The sequence below is a fragment of the Telmatherina bonti genome (assembly GCF_933228915.1).
Source record: "Telmatherina bonti genome assembly, chromosome: 10".
Taxonomy (NCBI): domain Eukaryota; kingdom Metazoa; phylum Chordata; class Actinopteri; order Atheriniformes; family Telmatherinidae; genus Telmatherina; species Telmatherina bonti.
In genome coordinates this window covers 24132429-24158975 of record NC_136628.1, presented here as the reverse complement: position 1 = coordinate 24158975, position 26547 = coordinate 24132429, and the positions used below count along the sequence as shown (strand labels likewise).

Sequence of the window (26547 nt, the reverse complement as noted above, 5' to 3'; positions counted from 1 at the left end):
CTAGAGTAGTAGACAGAATAGTAAAGAAGCATTTTTTTCTATTTTTTCTTTATCTTGCTCTGACAACGCAAGTCAAATCGATTTATTTTGTCCCAAAGTTCTAATATGAGAGTGCCTTTGTGTTACTTACATGTGTTACTTAAGTGTTGCACAATGATATCAGAGAAACAAAGAACTATATGACCAGATTTGGAGAGCTGCTGAGTACATGTTCACACTTGGCTCAATGCTTCAAGAAACACAGCACCCAGCTGAGATCCAAAAACCAAATCTGCTCCTCTTCCCATATCCCATCTCCAAAGCCCACCTTCTGCAGTCACACTCTCCTTTCTCACCCCTCTGTTGGGCTGCAGGCAGTGGGCAGTGGTTCTCTGGGAGCTCCCTCAGGGAGGTGGCAGGCAGTGATCAGAGTGAATTAGAGTTATGTGTGACATGCAAAGGAGAGGCTCCAGAATGTGACAACAGCTGAGTTATAAAGTGAAGCTTTTCTGTCTGAGGGGAGAAGAGTAGATGATGTATAGGCTGCAGCCTGCTGAGAAAAGAGCCAGTTTCTTTTGTGGGCTCTTTAAAAACAGACTCCTGTTATTCGTTGGTTTTTAATGCTGTTGAATACTTTGTCATGTCAAAGTGGAAAAATAAATTGAACATGGTTGCAACAGTATAAATGATGTTTGCTCTGTTTATTCCCTGGCCTAATTAAGAGTGATTAAAATCCTGTATGATTCCATGCAGATAACAAATAGAAATTTATCAAATTTGATTATATGTTATCTACCAAGAAATACATGCATTCATGGTAAAACACCAGTATTGGTAATATTCTGGAGACACAAAAGTCTTATGTTTGCTGTGAAGTCTGTGTTGTTCATCCAATGGATCAACTTTCTGGAGCTTTACACAAACTTTGTGTCCTACATCTGAGACCCAGAAGTAGTTTCTATTCAACAATGGAGTTCATTTGCTGTGTGATGTTTGGCCCCGTGTCATGCTTGTTCTTGCCACATTTTAGCCATTTGGGAGTATTGTGTGACACCTCTGAAGAGCTACATCTCACCTTTCCTCTCAAGTATGATACTGCCCGCAGAGCATCTATTAATCATACACAGAGTCCTTGGTGATACTGATACGGCATCACATTGGTAGCACAGGTCTTTTTCATCCTTTTTATCAACAAAAGATTCACAGCTACAATTAACTGTCCCAAATGTTCAGATTCAGCATGATATGACTGAAACTGTATCAACCCTGAGGTGCAAAGACCAGCAACAAAACCAAAAACTCTGCTCTAAAAACGGACATTTGAAAACCTATTTAAACAAAACAGAGAAAAGATTAATTAAAGCAAAGAAAAAAAAAGTTTCGCAATGTAGAAATATGTTTTTTTACTCTTTCTGTGCTTGTTTTTTCGAACTGATCTGTTTTGCAAATCATGTTTCAGAAATTCTTACAATTCTTACATCATTATTTCTTTAGTTCATTACAATTGACAATATTTCTTTCTGCAATACTTTTAAATGTGGCTTTGTCCACATGGATTTAACATTTGGGAGCTCATGAACACAAATGTTTAATACTAGGTCTCAAAGTGAATCCATATGAAAATCATTTTTCTTTTCCCTGAAAGCCGTGGCTATTCACAACCAGGAAATAACTAAAGTATGGATACATCGCACAACTGTAAGCTACTGTTTGTTTCTCTGTTTTGCATAACTATTCATAGTAACTGCCATGTTTAGTTCTCATATGTCAGACTCCATCTGTAGTCATTACTGCATTTTTTTTTAACAAAATGTAATGTTTTATCCATCTTAATTTTAGCTACTTGTTTGATAGTTAATTAAAACTACTTTTATTGGAATTGCAACTTTGTATGTAACTGATGTAACTTAGTCAGACGCACTGTAGAGTACCGGTATGTTAATCCCATTTCAGTGGACTGTACTTTGTATTTGTAATGAGATTCTATTCTATTCTATTCTATTCTATGCTGGATGTAGAAACTAACATGACATTTCTACAGCTGATCTGTCTGGTCTCTCAGTCAACATTACCTTGCAGTTTGGTAATCGTATGGTCAAGTTTGACCCAATGCAGAAGTTCGTCCTCATCATCAGTCCACCCAAAGATCTCCTTTTAAGATAATTTGTCCCCCTTTTATTGACATCATTCAAGTCTACAGCTTCATGTCTTAGGTCTTGTCCTCACGTAACTGGACATCTCATAAAATAAAGATATTTTTCACCAATTTAACCTGCCATTCAAATGGAAGTACAGCTTTACCACATATAAAATAAATCTTTGATTAAACTCCAACTGCAGTGAAGATTAGTGAATACTCTGTATCTGCATGTGGACAAGCATAAATGGAGTTTCCGGTCTCGAAACATCACTGCAACAAAAAAAATGCTCGGATGTCACATGTGCAACCTGTGTTTACACTCAGAAACAGCATGAATGCCCTTTGAATGCACTTTAAAACAAAGTGGTGTAGACTCAAGTTTTTTCTAAATGGAGGTGGGAAGATGTTCGGCTTTATGAAAAGGTGGCCCTATTTTCTATTTTGGTGTATTTCTGAGACAGTTACAGTTATCGTGCCACACACAGGGCTCACTTATACACTACAGCAGGGATCCTCAATCTTTGTCCCCAAGGGCCAGTGTCCTGCAGGTTTTCCTGCTGGAACACAACTGACTGAGACAAGCTCTGCACATGTCTGCTAAAATGTATTGATTTGAATCAGGTGTGTTGCAGCGGAGATACTTGGAAATCCTGCGGAACACCAGCCCTCGAGGTGCAGGATTGAGGATCCCTGCACTACTGTGTGTTCTTGTTTTGTGCGGACTCGCATATTTCTTGAAAGAAGTCCTTCTTTATGGAAACCTTTGGGTCTCGTCTGTCTCGGTGCGACCTCAGTTTTCTGGATGTTCTCCCAGTAATATCGCCACATTTCCAAAAGTTTCTTTCCCTAAACACTATTTCTTTTTTTCTTTTGTGTGGTTGGTTTTACTTCCAGATTTATTGTTAAGTCCTCTGAAATGTTGTCATGTTTTTGGTTTTCTTGTGTTTGAGAATTGTTCTAATCACAGATTTGTCTTCAGTCTCTCTTCAGTGTGAAATTCCTCTTTGGGATTTTTTTTTAAAGACAGCCACCATATCTGAGATCACTTTGACTCAATCATCCATTGTAAACACAGTTTCGTGCTGTAATGCAACATCAAATGGAAATTGGTAGACTTTCCCATCATTTAATATTTCATAACTCCTGTCATCACTTGAATTAGCTCTTGAAAAGTGGAATTCAACGCAGAATAACTTTGATGCTGTGGGAAATGCTTTTAGACTACAGAGCTTGCATTATGTCAAAAGAAACCATAAGGAAGTGGTTTGAATATGTATCATTTACCTGAACATGAGTAATCATGATGTCCCACACAAGCTTTCAGTGATAGGATACAGATCACACAGGCCACTGACAATGAAACACTGCTTTAAGGGAAAAAGAAAGAAAACTCAAACACAAGCACTGAGGTAATCAAGCTTTTATCTGTCCCCAACAAAGAGCTCCACTAGACCGAGAATCAGACTGTGGTTTGACTGAAAGGAACACAGTCCATTCGGTTCTGCCTCAGCTGGTTACACAGTTTCTCACACAGCTGGGCCAAAGTTGTTGTTACAAGTTAGCAGAAGAAAATTTATACAAATCTCTGATAAAAACTGATCATTCTTACACGTCATGAAACCTTTCTTCTCTTAAACTAAGATATTTTCATCTTCAACGATCATAAAGTAAATAATCTCCTTCTTTAATTCATGTCGGTGAAACTGACGACCTTTGGTGACCCTGGTGTCAGCTCCACCCCAGCCCACGCGGACTCGCGCCTACACTTCCACAGTGGGCGGGTCCACTACTCTTTAGGACCCAGTAGCTCCTCCAGCAAGGCAGGCAGCGGCTCGGCTCTTCAGACTGAAGCAGACAAAGGCGAGGAGGAGAGACGGCGTGCCGCTATCCTGCAGCATCGACTCACACACTCACATCCACTCACCCACACACACACAATCCCTTCACTCCGCAAGCTGCAACGCAGGTGAGTCCGCTGTTGGGTGGGATTATCCTCAGGTTTTCTGATTAGAACAGACTAGAGATCATAACGATTTATTCTCACAGTGGGCAAATTGAGATGTCAGGTAGTTAAGTGAGTTTGTTGTAGGAACGTTTAGGACGTGTTTTAAACGTATGTTTGAGCAGGTGGGGTGTGATTAGGTGTGCGCACACCCAACCAACCCCCCCTCACTTTCTCCTTGACAAAAACTTGAATTTTAAACAGCTGCTCTGCCATGTGTCCGCGTTTATCATAAATTTAAAAAAAAAAAAAAACCAAACTTTTCCTCCCTTTTTGTTGCTGTTTTTTTTCTTTAAATCATCCCTGCTTGGCTGGCTGTAAAAGATAATGGATGCAGTTTGGTTATGATGAGGATAACTGGTGAATCAGTGTTGGAACTGGTTTGTCAGAAGTGTGTGGTCACAGAGGTGTTGTGTGGGTGGCTCAGTCAGGAACACAGAACCAGTAAAAAAAAAAAAAAAAAAAAAAATCCCAATGACACAGTGGTACTGCAGTGCTGCTTCATTAGCAGGTCTGGAATTAATTCAAGTGAATATGCGTCATTTAAGGGGAATGGTTTTCAATATTTATTGATGGTGTTAGTCAGATGCACGAAGAGGTAATTTTGTACCTTTTTTCGTGGAAAGTCTTTTATGCTTAAAACAGAATAGCTTGGAGATGTTCTGCTGAGAGGATGCACTTTGCTGAAGCATGAGCCGGCTGCTGCTGCAGGAGCAGCACTGATGATGTCACTGAAGCCAGGCACGCTGTTTCAGACAATGGACTGTCCTAGTTGATACTCCACTGGGGAAGGGTCACTGTTAGATCGCCCTGTTAGTGCAGCAGATGGGCTTGAAACCTGGCCTTTGTCAGCTGAGGAGCACCCGTTCCACAGAAGTCCCACCCCTACCAGTGCGCCTGTCATGAAAAATCCCCAGTCAGCAGCTCAGCCGTGGGGTTAAATGATCGGAGGGCCCTGCCACATGGATGGGTGGTGACTGCATTTGTCCCCCCTGTTAGTGTGCTTCTCTACGCAGTGCTGTGCATTCACACATGGGAGACATTGATGGATTACGGACATCCATGTTGCATTCACTTGTTTAATGCAGACCTATGAGAAATTTATCAAAAGCTTCAACATTTAAAAATTTTATAAAATACTATCCTATAATTGAAAATATAGCCAACAGTTGGCATATTGCTTTATTTTAATAACAGATTTTTAATTAATTTAATATTTTCTATATAAAGCAGTTAAATCAGCACATCAAGGATTAGTTTTCTATGATAAGATTAAAAGGAGTGTCTGTGTCAACCTCAGACAAAACTGTAAACTATGTTCTGTTTTTAGAATTATTATTATTCATGTGGAAAAGGAACTGAAAGCTCAAAACAAATGTCAAATTTTTGTCTTTCACATCCTTTCCATTCTTAAATACTTCAATTTTTTTTTTTCAACTTGTAATGGATCATTGCATTTTCTTTTTTGAGTCCTGGACTTTGCTCCTGTCAAAGCTTTTATTCACTTCATGAATAAAAAGATGGTCTCAGCAGAGAAGAGTTTTAATCTCTCCACAGATAACTTCCTCTTTTATGTGGTGGATAGGTGTGGTTATTTTGTTAGGCGTGTGTCAGTGTTTCGGCTTGATCAGCTGGAAAGATATGGGTCAATGAATTCTTGTGGCTATTGGTACTTAAGTTGTGGGTACAAGGTGGGAGTTTAACACAGAGAAGCTTTCATTTAGAAAAGCTACTGCAGACTTGGGCTTGATTGTTGATTTGGCTTAACAGGTGGATCTGTTGTTCAATATCTCAAAGAAGAAGAATGTGTCAACTCTCCTTGTTTAAATCTGTGCACTGACATATGCATTACATATCTCACGGTTTTAACAATATATACAGTTTAATGTCGACTTCAACATTACTTTGATTTGTTGTTAAAATAAACTCTACAGTTAAATTATTCGTAAAAGCTTTTAGCCATTTCTGTTGTGCTCTCTTTGGTTTGTAAATGTATGAAGGTAACTGCAAATAATATATGCCCGCAGTATTTTATAGAACTTGTAAAGCACGAGTATTTACTCTTTTAATAGGTGAGAACATATGTGTAGATGACACAAATAAGTAGTAGTAATGGTTCTCAAGCATGACTTTGTGTGCTTTAGGCACATAAAACCTCTTGGTTAGGTTTAGGCAAACATTAGCTGGGGTCAGGAAAAGGCTATTCTTCTTTTAAATAACTTTCTTCCATTATTGAAGATAACTCTTCCTGCTTATATGGCACCAGTTTCCACCTCATCTGTACGTTTTATGCTGGTCCAGATTAGTTTTACAGGATTATTTTATCATTTCTGACAACAAATGTTCTATTGATATATTTTCCAATCAGCAAGTGAAGGTTAAGTAACTTTAAATTCTGACTGTATAATATTGTGATAATTCAATTATGTTATTGCATTACTGGACACAACTGAGCATGCCCAGATTTTTCTAGTCAAAGTGGATGCCATGAGAAAAATGGAAAATGCATGTATATCACAACAATTAGTTTTTGATTCATTGAAGAACTTTAGTATAATTAACTGTGGGGGATTGCCCCTTTTAATTGTAGGAAACGTGCCTTTGAGGGCTGCTGTCCTGCAGGTTTTAGATGTTCCTCTGCTCCAACACTCCTTATTCAAATGAAATGGTTCTGTTCAACAGCTTATCAAGTTCTGTCTAGGCATGGTGACCTATTGCTCTGATTCAGATGTGCTACAAGAGTGAACATCCAAAACCTGAAGGACTAAATTAGAACCGACTTTACGCATCCCCGATCTAGTGAAACCATTAACAGCTGCTTGTAGGTAGAATACAAAGACAGACACAGATACTTCAGTTGTGCTACAGGCCGTATAACCAAGGTTGACCAAAATAGATGCAACATTCGATTACATATTTTATGCGAATGTGTTTAATCACAAAGAATTTTAACTTTATAATGACCCTTTAGTTATTTTGTCAGATCTTTGTAATGTGGGAACAGCATGAGCTTAATAAGTTAATGTTTTATTCCTTTTTTTAAATCCTGTTTTTAGGTGGATAAATCCACAAGATCCACCCAAATCCCCACCTGAGTCCAAATTTAAGTTGAGCATAGCATTTGACCTTAAAATACCTTTATGGAAAACTGACCACTCCTTCATATCAAAGGCTTTTTTTAAAGGGTGCAAACACTTTTTTGTTTTGTTTTTTTTTCCTTTTAGTGCCAACTTCAAAGCTATATTGGTGACTGCAGCACCATTCAAAACAATATTACCGTTGCAATTGGTCCCATTTATAAATGATTGTGTGAAAGGTTTCATGGGAAAAACCATGAACATACAGACATGTAAGGCACTTTGAAGTGGTTGGGTTGTGTCACTCGGTGAACTTTGAATCACTGTTGGTTGTATCTGGAAAGCCAATGCTCTGAACCAGTCCATTTTTTAGGTTTTTAACTCTCTTAAGCAAACTTAATCATCACTATTGGTTTATGTAGTAATCCATTCTAAATTGAAATGCAACAAATAATTTTGTGTTTTGTCTTTAAAAATGAAGTAATTAACATATGTTGTTTCCTTCTTTTCCTAGACTATCTGCAGCTGGTCTACACCACCTCACGTTTGTCACAGCCCACATAACTTTGTCGCCATGGAGCTAGATTTTGGACATTTTGATGAGAGAGACAAGACATCTCGTACCCCGCGGGGTGGGCGCATGAACGGACTCCCTAGTCCTACCCACAGTGCCCACTGCAGCTTCTACCGCACACGCACTCTGCAGGCTCTCACTAATGAGAAGAAAGCCAAAAAGGTGCGCTTCTACCGGAATGGAGACCGGTACTTCAAGGGCATCGTGTACGCTGTGGCCAATGACCGGTTTCGCACTTTTGACTCTCTTTTGGCTGATCTGACACGTTCACTCTCTGACCACATCAACTTGCCACAGGGTGTCCGATTCATCTTCACCATTGACGGATCACGTAAAATCACAACCTTGGACGAGCTAGAGGAAGGTGAGCGTGGTTTTAGTAAGACGCACAATGCATTTTACATTCTCTTTAAATTCAATGTGTATTATGTGAAATACCAAATATGTACTAATGGGGTAAAGGACAACCTAAGAGATGCTTTACACCATGAGGAATTTTACAGGCTTGTCTTTCTGTAAGACTGATACAGTTCTATAAATGAGCCAGTTCACATGCAAAGATCTGATCCTGATTTCTGGAGTTATCAGATAATTCAACTGGTCATGTAGACTGCTAAATCTGGTATGCTACATCAAATAACTGACATTATTGGATTATGAGAAATCAAATTAACAGTTTTTGCCTAAATATTCTTGTATTTGTCTCTGTGCATGTGGAGATCCATATATCTGATTTACTTTGCTCATGCAAAGATGTAAAAAGACGAAGATCAGGGAACCACCATCTTTTGAATGTGATCATGAACACAAAAGAAAAACACAATGGCGTGCAACAGAAGGAAGTCGGAATATAAAAAGAGTAAAACATTCACATGTAGACTGTTATATATCAATAAAGCAGTTTACACTGAGAACAAGGGCACCGCCATGTTTAACTGAGACCAAAAGCTTTGAAAGTAACAGGAAATGATGTCACCACGCTGATAATGGCCTTGAGAATGTAGAAATGGATTTTTTTTAATAGACCCAATGGATTAAAACATTACAACTATCTGTTTCCTCCCTGTTCTTGGCTTTTGATCCTGTCAGTGGGCGCAGTGTTGTGGCCGAAGATGGGTTGGAACAAAACATGATGTCTTTGCTCTAAAGATTGAAGTTTAGATTCAGTTTAATGAAATAACTGATAGTTGTTAAACATTGTTGGGCAAGATGAACCTTCTGAATGGACAGACGTCCTCCATTCAGGGGAACTGTTTCACACCTGCAACATGATAAATTTAATATCTCAGCCTTTTTAAATTTTGTTCTGCTGTGTGCTTGTTTCTTGTAAAGAAACTGGATAAGGTGGCTGGGATGAGTTTTGGGTTAAATCCAAAAGATAAACCACAGATTAACTTGTCTAAAATGAGGCGATCATCTCTGTTGTTTGAGCTGCTTAGAAAAGATGGAAGTGTGTGTGTGTGTGTGGGTAGGTTTGGGTGGATGTTTGTGGGAAGTCGGGGCAGCACTGTGGCTCGTGGGGGGGCATTTCGTTTTGCTTCTTCTGGGATATAATTAGTTGCTCAATCTCCTCTACACAGTGTAATCCCATCTTTTGTCTCTGCTGATATTTCTCCACATTTGGCCTAATTGTCGCTGCCTGCATTTCCGTCTTGCCAATACACCCCCACCCAGCCTCTCTGTCAGCTGCCTTTTGTTTCATAAGCTACCTGTCAGAACAAAACCAGCAGAGACTAAAAATAAAATATCATGAATATGGAACATTGTTGTAGTAATGACGTTTAAATGGAGAAAAAGCCTGATTTGCGGTGTGTTGTTTGACAGATTTTTGTGTATTAAATCACCGGTGAAGTTTCTTAGTCTTAGATTGGATATATGTTTAAATTTAAAAAAAAAAACCAACAAAAACAGCTGTGAGCTGTTGTGTTCACACAAATCCAAGAATGGATACACACTTTAAACTGAGACCAGAATAAATCCGACATTGTGAAGATGTGTCTCTATGGATTGCTTTTACTGTCAGTACATGTTGGAAAAGCAGATATTGTTGAGCAACTTTGACTGTGGTCTCAAGGGAGAACCTTGAAGTCTGCATTTCCTTTCAATGCCAGAAAAAGAATTTCTATCATTTAACTGGATGTGGTGTGCATTGTGGGATCTCTACAGTAAAAGCACATGCATATATATACATGCGTAGGCTTGGACTATTTGAGTGTAGAAAAATGTCAGTAGACGTTGGCAACAATTTAGTTTTTGTTTCAGAAATGGTCAGTGGGCTCATTGTTACTTTATATGATTCTGATAAACATCACAGAACTTCTAGTCCAGGAAGAAATGAATGAACAAAAAAATTCTAAGCAGAACATGCAGCTTCCTGATCTGACTGAGAGATCCAGTCATGCAGGCTCGACAGGCAGCTGCCCTCAGGGCTGTTGGTCTCTGCATGTCTGTATTTGGTATCCGATAAAGGATTAGAATCAGTTTTCATCTTCAAAATGATCTCTTGGTATTTTATAGGTAAATGTAATTTTTTTCTGGTAGACTGGTGTCAGGTTTTTTTTTTTTTTTTTCTTCTTCCTCCAATTGGTCTTGAGATCAGATTGCCATGTATGGATGTAACCTCCTGCTAAACACAGCAGAGAGCAAAGGGGCTTAAGTGGCTGGTTTTTTTTAGATAACACTTTCAAAGGCAGTTTAAAGTTATGTTGAACCTAATTTTAAAGTTTTAATGACCCTAATTAAGCCTCATAAAATTAAAGCAAAACAAATGAACAATTAAATCTATTGACAAAAGCAAGCTTTATGATAATATTCTTGATTGCAGAAAGATTCAGTTGCGATTCAATTTGACACCATTTAATGTAGAAATGTAGTTCCCCCCCCCCTCTGGGGGTTCAAAAGCAGAGCGGAAATGTACAAGTCTGGAGAAAGATTATATATAATGTACAAACTGATGTAGTTTCTTTTCTTCACTCTCAAAGGAGATGTCATGATTTACTTTAACACACACATCTTTTCAAATCACAAAAGCAAACATCATGTTGTATCTAGCAAACAAGGTAGTAGTTTGTTTTGATTTATTCAATCTCGAAGCTCCTGCTGGAACCACCAGCATGAGGAGGTTCAGGGGAATTCAGCTTGTGGTCATCTAAGGATCCCAGATAGCTTTTGGAAAAACTTGCGTTCAGGAATAATCTGGTTGCTCAAAGCCTGGCAGTGAATTTGAGAACTTGAGCAAACAGAACTGACACCAAATACGGGGAAAACTCATTTCATTAAAGGATGCTAAAGTGTTCATATAATTTCTCCTCCTGAGGTGTAAAGGTTGCTGAGTGGGCAAGCGCACTGAGATTCTCCGGTGTCAAATAGCTGACTGAGTTGCATCATACTAACCCAATTTGTCTTCATCTCCACAGGGGAAAGCTATGTTTGTGCATCAGAGAACTTCTACAAGAAAGTTGATTATACAAAAAACGTCAACCCCAACTGGTCTGTGAATGTAAAGGCTTCAGCAAGTCAGAAGAACATGCAGTCCTTAGCTGCCAAGGCTGCCAGTGAGCCCAGAGAGACCAAGGACTTTGTTCGACCCAAGCTTGTCACGGTGATGCGTAGTGGCGTGAAGCCACGCAAGGCTGTCCGTGTCCTGCTTAACAAGAAGACGGCGCACTCTTTCGAGCAGGTACTCACCGACATCACAGAGGCCATTAAGCTTGAAAGCGGCGTGGTTAAGAGGATCTACACAATTGATGGCAAGCAGGTAAGTGGTGCCACTGTCAGCTCAAAATTTAAAAAAAAAAAAAAAAAAAAAAAAAAAAATGCTAGACCACATGCAGCTTCAAGGGTCAATTCACTGTTTCAGGATCTGCATATGGAAAAATTGAACTTTTTCTAAATTCAAATGTGTTCACCTCTTGTTGGATTTGTCAGCCTGTATTTGTTTAGGTTTGAGAGGAGCCTTTAATATGTGATAAAAGATGGTACAGTACCGTATGAAAACAAAGCTGCACAACAGGAAAATGTGTGGTCAGATTGAGAACAGTTTGCCATTCATTCAGCTTTACACAGGCAGGTATCATCAAGAGGAACCCAAAGGAAAAGATGAAGTTTGTCTGCCCCCGCTCTCTCACACACACAAAGAGGTGCTGTTCTTTCGTTACCTCAATCAACAGTGATGAGATACCTCTGACAACCTTAAGCGCCCATTAGAACAACTTCTTCACACAATAACCTTTGTCACTTGTCTTTATTCTGACTTTCAGTTTGATGCAACATATTCTGTGGTTTAGGACATAAAACTCCTCTAGCAGTCTTTGTTGTGGATGTAGGTTGTTGGCCACTGGTTTGTATGAGTTTGGATTCATCAAAAGACTTAAAAGTCCTTTCCCCTTCTTCTCAATGAGTTTAGTGTTCAAAGGTCCAACCTGCCATTGTTGTAGCACATTTTATTTCCTTTTGTTAACCCACTTAGACTGTGCATGCGATGGCTGCACAGTATATCAGACATTTATCATTATTACAGTACCAACATTGGAAAGATAAACTTATATTAATGCAAAATAGGGGATACATAGGTGTAATAACGAGAACTGCATTACACTTGGTTCTGGTTTTGTGAAATGCAGCCTTTGTGATTAGCACCATGTATAGAATTTTATGCACCATTATAATGTTATAATATAGCATTTTATAGATGTTTCAGAAGCTGTCCCATTACATTGATATTCTAGAGTGATGTCTATCACTTAACAGCCCTGATGCGTGCTGTTTTATACAAATGAATGTAAATAATGGGAAATGAGTCATTTTCAAATTTCTAGTAGTTTGAGATGATATATGAAATGAGGTAATTTAAGTACCATGTGTGTAAATTCAGTGGAACAGAAGCCACAGAATAAAGTATAAACTATCCAAAGCAACTTTTATTGTTCTCTGGACATTTAATTATGAATAAAAAAAAAAAAAAAAGTTTAATTCTTAAGCACTAAAGCAGACAGCTGTAAAACTATGTCTGTGTTGGTACAGACAACACCAATGCTTAAATCTCATAGAAAAAAAGTCCTAATTAAATGCTTGCTTTTGACATGACTTGCTTTTAACACAGTTAATTACAGACTGTAAGAGAATGCATTTGGCTGTTGTCATGGCAGCTGCACCTTCATTGCATATTGGTAATTGTTGCTACCAATGGTTTATTAGGCTAGGATGTAGAACATTACATTCTGTAACATTTTAGGCTGAAACAAAAACACCAGACTGTCATAATCTTATCAAAACATTCACATTCAGAAGAACATATAAGCGTTGATCCTTCCTAAGTATCATCCCTTTGGCAATGCTGTTGTTTTTTCAGAAAACTAAGCTAAAAGGATATAATTTATTCATGTTCACAGTGTATGGCAGTAGTCTTGAAACACAACTGCAACAATGTCCGAGTTCACCCAGCTGGAAGATCTGAGATTTTGACTTCCTTTTTTATTTTTTATTATTTTAGCCTTTTTTTTCTTTTGAATTTATGCAGTAATTCCAAAGATTGAATGTCAACTGGATAGTTGTGATCTTTTTGATATTAACATCTTATCTGACAATTAATCAGAGGCAAGAATGAGGTTATAGTGTGAAAAAGATTTATTTATTTATATATATATATATATATATATATATATATATATATAATGATAGATGGATAAAAGATATTTATCATATTAATTAAAAAAAAAACAAAAAAAAAAAAAACAAACAATGTGTGTGGACATCTATTCTTCTTTGATACCATTAAATATTCACGTATTCCCTGGTGGGAAGTTCTTTCCTTATTTAGGATGTGGCTGTCCTTTTTAGGTGTTGTACTATTTTATTTATTTTTTCTTTTGCATGAAGGTCAGAATCATGTCTGGGAGGAGGGAGGTACTCTGAAATGATAGATGGGGGGGAATTAGATTTTAATGCCCTCTCTCAGGGGGGCAGTCTGGCTGCCCCGAGTCTTAAAATGGTTTTCTACAAAACCCTTTGCTTGGAGATTGTAATCACTTTGTCATGTGGTGCGCTTTTTTTTTTTTAAAACATGCATTTTTAATGATGTAGTTTCACACATTAAATTTAATCACCACCATATTCTAAATAGAGAATATTGATTAGGATCCCTTCACCGCATAGTGTGGATGTCATAATCGCTCTGCGTCAATGTCTGACTCATGTCGGGGACTCCTGCTTTCATTGCAGTGCAGAGAAATGGGAGAAATTCAAAGCACTATATTATTGCATCTTTGTGTGCAGAAGCACGCTGCATCTGCTCTGTGGTGGAGGTGATATAGTAGAAGCAATATTGATGCAGTGCCCGCCCCTCCCTGACTCGACTGCACCGATCCTCCTCTTCCCCATTCCGCTGTGATAGCTGCTGGGACTGGTTGCTAGGAGACCACATCCCAGGCACAAAGAGAGCCCAGCTGGTGTGGACTGGTCTGTCAGATACCACATCCTGTGGTGGGTGGGAGAGTTTATCAATGCAAGCCTTTGGTGTTTTTTTTTTTTTTGTTTTTTTTTTAAAGGAGGAAGAAAAAAAAATATCCACATCATGTTTGTTACCTGCATACATTCCATCACTGGAATCGCTGTGAATTGGAAGCATGATAGATTAAAGCTTCTGACTGTTGGTGTTTCAAGGAAAAAAAAAAAAATCTGCTTGTGACAAATAAACCTGTGCAAAGATGTGAGAATTGGTTTTCTAGCATCTCCAAAATGGCTACATTTCTCCTTTTCATCGTTTTGTGTAGACATGCGGCTGCGTTCTCTCTGTGCCAGTGTGGTTAAGTAAATCACTCCCATTTTCCTCTCAAATGCCCATGGTTTCAGTTGAATGAAAGAAGGGTGGGGCTACTAGATTAAGGGTTTTTTTTCCCAGCATCAAATGAAGATCATTTTAATTTCACTAATGGAGTACGGTAATTATTCCTAGTCTGGGGTTTTTTTTTTTTTTTGGTTTTTTTTTAAATAAAAGTGCACATTTTGCTCTTCCCTCCTCTTAGAGCTACTTTAATCACTGGAAGGCATTTCAGTTTCATTCCTCTTGATACGTGTCTGCAGGAGAGGATAGATCTGCTTTGCATTTAAAATCCCTTTTTGTTTGTGTGAAATGCACTTAAAAAGGGCTTTTTCATCTAATCTAGAGGCAAAATCTAAATACTATTAGAAACATTTTGCAGCTTTGCTGTTTGCAGCATCAATAAAAACTCTTTTACACATTTGTCTATTTAACATTGACCTTTACTTTAAAATGTCTTTTAGTTTTGTCAAGATCAAGCCAAAAGGGAGACAAATATTCAGGTATTCAAGTAAAATGCTACATTGTATGTGAACTAAAGATCCTGCCTCAATTTTAATACAGTCTCGGGTCTTATGCATGGATTCAAGGCTTATAAAGTCTAAAATATATCCACTAATAGACAAGAAAAGCCTCTTCTTTTTTTCCCCTAGTTATCAGGGCTCTTGCAGTCTGCCTGCTCCTTACCATGCTGCAAAAGCGGTTGTCATAGCAATAAGCTGCTCTATGAGGGATTCAGTTTGTGACAATGGCTTGTAATACGCTGAGTGTGCTCTTTACATAGCATTTTACCTGCCCTGCCCCCTGTTTCTTATCCATGAATGGCCTGCTGCCTCTACATTTGATTCGCACATGCATGCAGACATGGTGTGAAGCAGAGGCAGACGATCAGACTCTGAGGGGTGTGGTCCTCACCATGAAGCTGCTCACATAGACATGAATGCCTGCATGACATCCTCAACGCCTGAATCCACAAACAGCCCTGATTTCCTGCAGAAACACCACATCAACAAGTGAGCATGACCTGGAGGGAAGAGCAGGAAGCTAAATTTAATAAGGCAAAGGCCACATCAGTCAGCCAAATGGAAAGCTTACTTCCTTGGAGCCTGGGAGGGGTGGGGTTAAAACATCAGACACCAGCTGCTCACCATGACTGTGCAGATATTGATGCTGAAGTGGCTCATCTGTGCCCCAAATGCATCCAGCGCACCTCCAGCAATGCACTGACACTTATCTGCTACATGGAAGTCATAGATGGGTCAGACAGGCACCTTGTAGAGAAAATAATTGTCCGAGTTAAACGGCTATATAATGGAAATCCTTTCTGTTATCCAAATATTGCCCTTCAATATTTCACATCTGTCCTTTTTTGAATTCGAACCATAAATGGAGGTGATGCCACAAAAGCAGTTTTTTTTTTCCTAAATGCCAAACTTCCTTTTTGTCTTTTTTTTTTTTTTTTTAAAAAAAAAAAAAAAAAAAAAAAAAAAAATTAGAGTGGAGACATGGCTGCTTTTGGAGGAAAATTCCACTCTGTGCACAGACATGTCTATTGATTGGGTCTGTGTGTGTACAGTGAAGAGGACAGTATGGGTGTTTCCCCATGGGCTGCATTTATAAAAAAAAAAAAAAAAAAAAAAAAAAAAAAGTATTTACACTCAGCTCAGTTTTGTTGAAACTACGTGCCTTGTGCTTCACCTTGGGTATTATTTAAAATGCACTCTGTTCAGACTTGCACAATTTGCAGCCTCAGACATAAAAAACATATTATATAACAATACCACAGGTGCAGAAGCTGAATTGCAAGACTTTTTTTTTTTTTCTTGTCTGATTTGTAGGGAGGCAGAAGAAAGCCAACAGACTCATTTGAAATGGCTCCTTTCTCATGTTGCCAACAAATTCAGACATGTTTTAAATTTCACAAATTTCCAAACTTGAAGATCAGCATTCATCAGTCAAGTCTATGTAATAACTCTGCACAGAAATCAATTGTTTTGAGTAAAACATAACAATGATACCAGCCTTAATTAACATTAAGTATGTGACTCTGTACATTGAGTTCAAGGAAATACAATTCAGCCGTTTGTAGGAAAATGAGGAACTGTAACGTCTTTCCTTGAAAACTATATTATAAAACTGGATTTGCTGTACTCACTCCCTCCTGTATGTAGGAGGCGAATTTCTACATTTCCTACCTTGTGGCTTAATGACTCAATACACTGATGGCAAATTGCCACAGACAGAAACTATTCTTATGTGACTCAACTTTCAAATAACTGCACAATACTCAAGGTTTGTATGACCATTAGTCATTTTAAATAACACCTTTTAGCATGTTTTTGCAATGGGTCTCGCTAAAGGAACTGAATAATTCAGTTGTTGTAGTTGGTGTATCACAGCAAAGCTGCTGGTGGGGGTTTTTGTTTTAGGGAGTCATGTGGTTCTGACAGCTGGTGAGGCACAGATTAGAGATGGACTTGGTGGAACAGAGGGTGGTGGGCACCTGGAGTCTGGAAAGAGCCAGTTTTCTCATGAAACCCCAGCCTCCTCCCTTCAGTACACCCACAAATACATACACTAACCTTAGTCTGTGCATTTCCTGCAAGGTAAACAGTGCTTTTGATAATATTACTTCCGTAGCATCAGTCTTACTTGTATTTGCCTTCTCACAGATACTGGTGCCAAGTGGGTAAGATTGACCTTTACAAACTGAGAAAGGGTGCGTCTTAACTTGCAATATATCCAAATGTTCCCAAGTTGGCCCACCCTTTCCTCCCTGCTGCCATGTTTCAAAAGGACACTGACATTTTATGTTTCGTCCAATCACAGGCAAAGCAGAGTTGCTTTCTTAGATATCTGCCAACTCCAGACAGGTTTATCTTTACCAAATGTTACAATCTCCAATAATCCACATTGGACATTCTGGGTAAGGGGGGGGATTTTGTCTTTTTACAGCATACCACATTTTTAGCATATAGACAAGACAACTGGCTGCAAAGCTCATTTATTCATTTCCACAATTTGCTTTTAGTATCATTTGGGTGAAAGTTTAGATTTGGAAGCCAATGATTTTCTTTATGAAAATGCATGTCAGACGTGTAATGTTTCAAACCTTTAAATCTTTCCTTCGCAGGTTTACAAAAAAATCCCTTTATTCAGGTATTTTGGCAATTAAACAATTTAATGTCCTAAAACAGTGCAAATGTGGGAGGTAAATGGCCTCATTCTGAAGGGGTATATGGTTAATTAAGATTATGGCTGCAGTCTGTTGGATAAACACTTGATCCTTTTAATCAGCTCTGTTCTTAAAGCTATTAAAACATGGACTGCTGTCTACCCTCCTGCCCCATCCCATTTTCATCTCCTCATCTCCACTGACAGGCCCTAAAGGGGAAAAAGCACTTCCTTATGATTAACTGCAGGTGCCCTTGTTACCACATAACGGTTTAACCTAATGACAGTAACATGTATCTAATCTCTCGATAAAGAGTGCACAAGAAAACCCAAGTGTGCAGCCTATGAGTTGGCCTGGGTGGGAAAAACCAATTAGATTTGATCCCTGGAGTCAGTCACATCTCTCTTCCTCAGCAGAGATTTGCCAGGCTTGTATCCGGGGAGATTTGTATGGTATAGTGTCTTTAGGGTACAGCTGTTGAATGCCACGCCAGCAAGTCACCACCACACACTTTTAGCTTGTCTGGCAGGATCGAGAACCAACATGGCAGCTGCTGGGGTGGGGTGATCTCAAATTATCTGCAGCTCATAGTTTGGATGTGCATCACAAAGGAAAACCATGATGCATATTGACTGCCCTGGCATGTGTCCCAACACACGGGTTGCTCTCTGGCTGTTGATCTCTGCAAGACCAGCAAAGTTCTGTTACAGTGGAAGTGCTCTCCTGTATGTGTCCTGATCTAATAAGTCAATGAGTTGGAACAGATTTGAACAGGTGTTGAAAGACACACTGGATATCCTACTGAGATGGTTTGTAACAAATCTCTTCTGGCCAAGAAAGAATAAAGCAGCTTTTAGATTGAATGACTTTAATAGGCATGTCTGGGTTGTATAAAAGAGTAGAGGAGAAGGTGTGGCCAAAAGACATCTGTCCACTAAGTAGACCATATTGTTTCAACAGCTGCTACAGAGTGAAAAGACTCCGGGGAAGGAAGTCAAACCATTTAAACATTACAGAAAAGATGTAGCATCATCTCTGTTTGGCCATTTTATACCTTTTGTGTGTTTTTGTTTCCATGAACCGAATGTGTCTGAAGGCATTCGCTCAGAACAAGAGACATAAAGGCAGCCTGGTATATCCTGACACTTTAGTAGCAAATTTCTACATCTGTCTGGAAATCCCTGCTTGGAGGATTTTTTTTTTTTTTTTTTTTTTTTTTTTTAAATATTAAAATCCCATCAAAACCTCCTCAACAAATGTTTTTAATTTAAAAAAGTATGTTATTGAGCAGATTTGTAACACTCATGATGAGTTTTAGGTAGTCATTTAATATTTAAAGGAACAATTCAGCCGTTCTTCTACTCCAATTCTGCAGATGCCAAAGTCGGTCTGCTAATCAGTCCATTACTTTATCACTTTGATCAAATGTCTCCTGAGTAATTTCAATCAATTTGGCAAAGGTAGGGACATTTATAGTACTATCCTTTTGTAATACTATCTTTCCAGTATTTCCAGTCCAGGGTGAGATACTTTAAAAGAGGTAATGTGAAAACTAATTTTCAAAGACTGGAGCTGTAGTTTGGAATAGACCTGGCGAGGATTTTAAATTGGGTAGATCTTTAATCTCTCACAAAAAAGCTAACTGAGCTGAAGGATCTTGAACAACTCTACAGTAGCTAATAACTACAATAGAAATAATTCATTTTTTTAAAGTGGATACTCAACCTCTCATAACTCTGGAAATAAATGGTTGAATGCTTAAACAATGTATGTACTTGATCAAATAATTTGCTTCCTTTTTTGTACGTTTAGCTGAGTGATTGCACACAATTTAAGTGTTCATTCTTGTGGTTAAGGTTTAAAATGGTTCAAAACAGGGACCTCAAACTCTGGTCCTTCGGTGTCCAGGGGGTTTTAGTTGTTTTCCTGCTCCACACACTTTATTTCAATTGAGGTGGATCCAACAGCTTTTTCGAAGTGCTGCAAAATATAATTAATTTAAATGTGGTGAACATAAGGAAACGCAGAAAACCTGCAGGACAGTGACCCTCAAAGATCTTAAATGTGAAAAGTGTACATAGTGATAAAAATGGTAAGCCCTCAAAGCTGTTAGTCAGAATAAACTGGAACATTTTTGCACACAAAAGCACATGCACTATAAAGTTAAACATGTTGAATAATTGGATTGTTATCATCGGCATCTGGACATTGTTAATGTGAACATGTTTATTTTCTTACGCTAAAATTTATGTAGCTTTGCTTTTGTAAAGCCTCATCCAAGAGTCGGCTTATTATGTACAAGGCAGATAGAAATGTATTGTGACCAGTTGCAAGATTAAATACATAATTTAAATGGTTGCCACATAAAAAGTTTGTCAATCTGCAAAGAACATTAGCAAAGGCAACTCGCTGACCTGCAATTCAGTTAAACAGTGCACCATGCCATTTAAAGTAAACCTAAAATGCATATCTGTGAATTCTGCAAATGACCTACCTTCTTACTCCTAAAGATAAGCTGATGCTAGATTTTTCAACTCTTCTGTGCTCTGCCCTTTAAGGTAACTTGTCTTCAAGATTTCTTTGGCGATGACGACGTCTTCATTGCTTGCGGACCGGAGAAATTCCGCTACGCACAAGATGACTTTTCCCTGGATGAGAATGGTGAGTATACAAGTTAATCCTTTTGTTTAGTAAGTTTAGGACTCGCCAGGGCCTGGTGCTGATTCTAGTATAAACTTGTCTGGCCAGGATTCCTGAAGAAAAGAGGGGAAATGCACGCTTTTGGAGAAATTACAAAGATGGAGAGAAAACTTTACCCATGCATCAGGGATGCTGACAAAGGGGCTGTGAGAGATGGAGAAAGTCTGTTATCAGCAGCCGACAGCAGGGGTAGAAAAAAGGAGAAGTAGAAGAGCCATTAATCTGTCTGGTGACAGGTTTAGGCCAGCTGATCTGTTGCTGATGATACTGCTGAGCAGTCAAGGAGAGAAATTGTAAAACCAACCCACTTGCTGCTCCCTGCAGACCCAAAAAGCCCTCCTCCTCCTCCCCCAGTTTCTATCTTAAGTCCTCTTGTCCAACATACAGTATTGTATGCATGTCTTACAATCTGTAGTCAGCACTGATGATGCAGGGTTAAGTTGTCGTTATGCCCTCCTCTATTTATGCTCCACTATGGGGATGCCTGCATCTTTTATAATGATCTATGTCCTCGTCTGTTCTGCATACACCCCCATGTACCCGAGATGAATTGTTTCATTCAGGCTGTAATAACCTTGGGACCATTGCCAGTTAAAATGCCTGAGCGTCCCAAGATTTCTTGGTCAGCCTCTCTGGAGCCGAGGAATGGTCAAGTTCAGATGTTCTAGATAATCCTTACTACTAATGCAAATGAAATATGAAGCCATGACAGGTTTTTCAAGAATTTAAGAATAAACGGAGATGCGTTGTGTGTTTTTACTTTTGCTTCTGCTTGGAATGGAGTTGCACTGTAATCACATCTTCTCCTCTTTTCCCCTCCTAGCTGTATATTATCACTTTAAAGTTGAACTCAGATTCAAGTCAATCGTGCTTACTTTCCAAATGCCTGATGGTAAGAACATGACTATGTAGACGGACAAAAAGTACATGTGTACTTGCAAATCTCCGTATGATCCCTTTGGATCATATGGAGGAAGGGAGGAAGGAAGGAATCGAAAAGACTCCAGGCTATTTTGACACCACTGTCTAGACCAGACTGCCAATTGGTAGTATTATCAGTGGAGTGGTGGCGACATGCCTCACAATGATGCCACATGAATGTATATCTGCAACCAGTAGTGTGTGAAGGTTAAGAGAAAGAAGACAGACAGGGTGCGATCCCAGGAGATAGAGGGAGGAAAGATAGTATAATTAGCTTCAAAAGAGGGAGGGGGGAAGGGAAGAGCGAGCCTGACAGTACAAACAGAAAGATTCAGCGGGAGGAGCTGCAATGTCTGGAGTCTGGCTTTCCTGATTAATACTGTGACCCAGAATATACTGCACACGACATACAAGAAAATACTATTATTATCTGACCTTGTATGTAGGTGAAGCTTTGCCAAGTTGGTGCTCTATGGTCAGACCTTCTGAATCTTGTTCATTTGGACAGAGCTATAAAGCTGGACATGAACTCATGTGTTCGTCGTTTAGTTAGGTGAGGGGGTTGTGTTTCTAACTTTTTTTTTCTATCTGATTCCACAGAATGCAGGGTGATGAAGGGACCCAAAACCCCACGTGATTCAGCAAAGAGCCCTGGTCCAATAAGGCGTTGCAAGTCTCCTGCTGAATCAAGTCAGTATCATTTGACCTACACAGTCTCCTGTCTTGTTCATTCTGATGACTGATTGATAATGTCCTAATAAAAACTGAAATCTGGTAGAAACCAACTCAACTACGGTTGTAATAAAGTGCAACCTAAAAAAAAAAAAAAAAAAGAAATGAAGCCCACCTTGACCTTTTGACCTTACAGGGTTAGATTAGTTCAACAATCCCTTTTAGGTCCTGTTTACACCACAACAAAGAGACAGTAAAATGCTGAAGTTTTCATGCATTCTGGACTCTCACAGAGTTTGGGTAGATAAAACTGAAAAGATTTGACGACGGCATCCAGTGTGAAATTTTTTTGGCAACATTATGTGAATTCTGTCAGTGGAATCTCACAGTAATCATGACGTCTTTCAGTGTCCTCTTGCACTCGCTCACACAGACACTACTTAACGTGCAAAAAGCACCACAATAATAATGGCGGACCTCCATGTCATGTTTGTGATGCTGCTGCTTTTAAATTTATTTGGTCTGGTGAGGCAAAACCTATTTTTGGTTGATCACTTGTCGTCAGTGAAGGAAGGCACAGAGGTTCCATGATCCACACATCGACAAGATGGTACACAACGCCTCTGATGTTGTTTCCTGGTCTCGTGAGGTAAACACCTGGATGTATTGTTGCAAAGTGTCTCCACCTACAAAGGGCATGGCATGTGCACCACATTCACGGTCCTCTTTGCTTTTTCCCCTACATGGACTCAGTTCAAATTTTTGCTTTTGTATCAATGCTTTCTTTTCTTTTCCTTTGTGCATTAGAAAAAAAAAAAGGTTTTGCATAGCAATGTTGTGGTATAAACAGACCATTAGTCTGAGGGGGATGGTAGCTTTTAATCTCCTTTTTAGAATCAATAATGTATGATAGATGATTTCTCAAGCTTACTTCAAATGAGTAGCTTCCAGAAATAATAGAAAATATGTTTAATGCACCTTGACTTTGGTTTAAAGATGATTTGCATTTCTGTTTCAAACCAACCACGATATAATATATATTTTATCATATCTGCTCCTCTATCTTTGAGCAGCACCTTTATAAAAAAAACATATACATAAATTGATTTAAAAAAAAAAAAATGCAAGAAGTTTTAATGCAGTTTGTTTTTATTTATTGTAGCAGTCTTTGGTTCAGTGTAATGTGAGTAATGTTATTCCTTGAAAGAAAAATATGAATAAAAGATATAAAGTAAACAAAGGCAACATAAACAGCTCTTAGCTGTTTGCTTGGCACTCAGGCAGTTTAACATTTAATAATAACCAGAAGGTGGTGGGACCATTGAGACTCAGCTCGTGCTTCATTTTCTTTTCTCCTACAGTTTTTAAAATGAAGGGGGAAAAAAAAAATCCTATAATTAGGTATATAATAAACTATCATTTAAATCACTGTGCGATCAGGCAGCAAATGGGGGAATGGGACACACATCATCCTTTTGTAAAAAAAAAAAAAAATCAGAAGAAAAAAATGCAAGCTATAGCAGAACTTTGTTTTTTCAGAAATCAAATTCTCCACAAAAATTATGTACATTCTGACCTTTATTTGTAACTGAGTCAATTGAGAACCTCTTATTTATGCTGGCCAAGAGGAAGCCATCACAAACACGGAAACAATTCCAGGAAAACGCAGGGAAAACAATGCTGCATCACAAACGGTACAAGGAGAAAATAGAAGTCATAAACACTACAGTAACAAGTTATAAGTTGGGAACAAAGAAGAATAAGTGGATAGAATTGGTGTTGTATTTTACAGTTGAGGTGTAAACATGATTTTCTGACATAACATTATTTAATATGTGCTCTCCTGTTTTCATTATTTAGTTGTCTTTCATAAAGTTTTGAATATGTTGACTGATGGGTGAAGCTTAAAGCTGGGGTAGGTGATATTGGGGAGCGAGCAAGATATGAAAGTAGCGCCCTGTTTTGGCTCTCCCCCCTTTGCTTTTGCTCCTTGCGTGATCCAAGCTTTTTTCTTTCTTACCTCTGTTTTTAACAGCGTTTATCTGTTTTTGTTTAAGATAAGTCAAACAGTTATGGACAGATTTTATTGAAATTTTCAGGAGTTGTTGGAAATGTGAAAAAGAAGAATAAATTTTGGTGGGGATCTGGATCACCGTTTGGATCCAGGAATTTTTATTTTTAAAAGCCATGGCGGAGATTTGCGCTCTGAGTGCTTTACTAGTTTGCAGCTTTGTCCACCTACGATTTTCTCTTTCGGTTGTTTAGCAGGAGGAGGCCAATAAACCGAGCCGGGTCGGGAAAGCATTCCTGCATTTTCTCAACCATGTTTGCCTTCCGAGTCTCCTCTTCACTACTTTGTATTTTCATCCTAACACACTATTTATATGCAGGGTGTAGGTATCAGGTATGCACTGCAGTAGGGGGAGAGCCGGGAGAAGAAACTTATGAAATATAAGAAATGAACAACTTCAATTCGGATTTTTTGATTGGTCAGTTTTCCCAGATTTACAGTAAACTGAGGGGCCTAACTGTATTTCCTATTGTTCATTATGTAAAAATGTACAGACTACTATGAGGATGAGGAATCACTAAAAAATGTCTCTGAGCAAGATTACCTACCTGAGCTTTAACCTTTAAGACAGCAGATTGTTGGCCAACGTGCCAACGGACAGGCAACTGTTGAGCATTAAATACAGCTGTGGAACCAGAGACGTCTGCAGTGAGATAATGGGGTCGTAGCACAGGAAATGTATGTCATTCGCCAGTGTTAACTTAGACTGTTGCCTTATAAATAATTCTGACAAGTTGTCAATAATTCAGAATTTTATTTCCTAAATGTTTGTGTTGTGCATCTTATGTAGCTGTGGATCTGTCAGATGCTGAGTATTTGCCAACCAGCTAACCATTTAGATTAACTCTTTGAAACTCGTTTCCCAGTAAAGTTCACCCATTTACTGCCAAAGTAATATCTGTTTTATGTCATTACGTTTGACTTGAGTCATATCATGTTCTCCAGAAAGTTATGTTAGCCTACACTTGAATAATTTGCAGAGCATTTAGCCACCCTGGCAGCACTTTCTTCTGCCTCTGAAGTCTAATTGAGCTCTAATGATGTCTGGCTGCCATGCTCCTTGTAGTAAAGCATGTTGCTTTACACTTTACAGTATTAAATTTTCTAAAAATATTGAAAAGATTTAAATGTAGAAATCTAGAAACTCTGAAGGAATTAAATTTATGGAGGAAAGGTGACTTTGGATCCCCTATAGCTGAATGTTTTGACTCTAAACAGCAGCTGCACCTTGTGTTTGATATAGGGGAGAAGTTCAGCTTTTACTCCACTGACTCTTGGATTCCAAGAAAGTGGAGCTTTTCATTAGTCTATTTCAGGGTTTTTAAAGTGTTTTAAAAGTGCTTTTGTTCATCTATCTGGCTGGGTGTCCAAGTGAAGCCAGTGATGCTTGATTTACTTTAAGTTTAAGCCAATAAATGTTAAAAACAAAGACTGGCCATCTGGTTTATAGTCTTTAGAATTCTTTTCATCTGTTATAGACAAAAACTCTTTTAAACCACTTAACTACCCATAGCTACATGACCTCACACAGCTTTTGGATATAAATGCAGTGTTCAACACAGAGAGAATCCTAGCAACATGGTGGGACACAGAGGCAGTGAATAAAATGTCACCTAAAAAATACCCAGACTGAATTTGCCTCCCTAGTACTGCACAAACTGTGTGCCTCCAAACAGCAGCCAAGTTCAGGACTGACATTTCTGCGGAGCAAGGGAAAAAGGGTTCAGATTTTCCTCCACAACAGCATCTAAATCCACACTAGTGTGTACCACCTCCTCCCTTATCCCTGTTTCTTCTCTTTCTTCTTCTCTTAATCTGCTTACGGCCTCAGCCAACGGGACCGGATCCAGCAGCCAGATGTCCACTCCGATTTCCAAGCATTCCTCAACATCTACCCCTACAAGTCCTGGCCTTAACAACAAGCAAAAGGTACCCAGACCTCTCTCCTGTCCTCATTGCCCGTTGCTACTTTTTTTTCTTTCCAGAATTGATCTTTTTTTTTCCTCTAGACTGAGTTTACAGATCCCTCTGTGCTCCTCTGTTTGCAGGATCTTTACCTGCCCTTATCTCTGGATGATGAAGATTCTCTTGGTGAATCGATGTAGATTCTCCCGCAGCCACCCTCCATTTATGGCCTGAAACAGCAAAGTTTTGTACCTCTGCTGCTTTTCAACTTCACTTACAGTGCCACCTGCTGAGGAGAACCACTCTCTGTTAAGGCCTTATCGCCGCCATGCTTATGACACAATTTGCTGCTTGTGAAACTGCTTTTTAATCCTGTTTTGACCACTTGAACTATTTCACTAATAGCCAGATATGTTTCTTGGTGAAGGATAGCTGCTAGTTTGTCAAAAGGGCACACGGTTCACAGATACAGGTTTCATGGTTTTAAATAAGGGGGAAAAAAATGTCACTTTTG

At 38.8% G+C, this 26547-nt stretch overlaps 1 protein-coding gene across 2 annotated transcripts; it reads left to right on the top strand.

Annotated features, from left to right (window-relative positions):
- Positions 1 to 7772: 7772 nt before the first annotated feature.
- On the top strand, positions 7773 to 26233 carry LOC306761827 (neuronal migration protein doublecortin-like; the record flags this gene model as incomplete). 2 transcript variants are annotated; one of them, XM_079248132.1, is made up of 6 exons in its annotated part: positions 7773 to 8136; positions 11189 to 11529; positions 20323 to 20425; positions 21986 to 22075; positions 25960 to 26057; positions 26177 to 26233. In XM_079248132.1, the coding sequence occupies 6 exons, from the start codon at positions 7773 to 7775 to the stop codon at positions 26231 to 26233; spliced, it is 1053 nt and encodes a 350-aa protein (XP_079104258.1). The 2 variants fall into 2 exon arrangements, with proteins under 2 accessions (XP_079104258.1, XP_079104257.1); XM_079248131.1 differs by having other exon boundaries at positions 20323 to 20437; positions 21944 to 22075.
- Between the last annotated feature and the right edge of the window lie 314 nt (positions 26234 to 26547).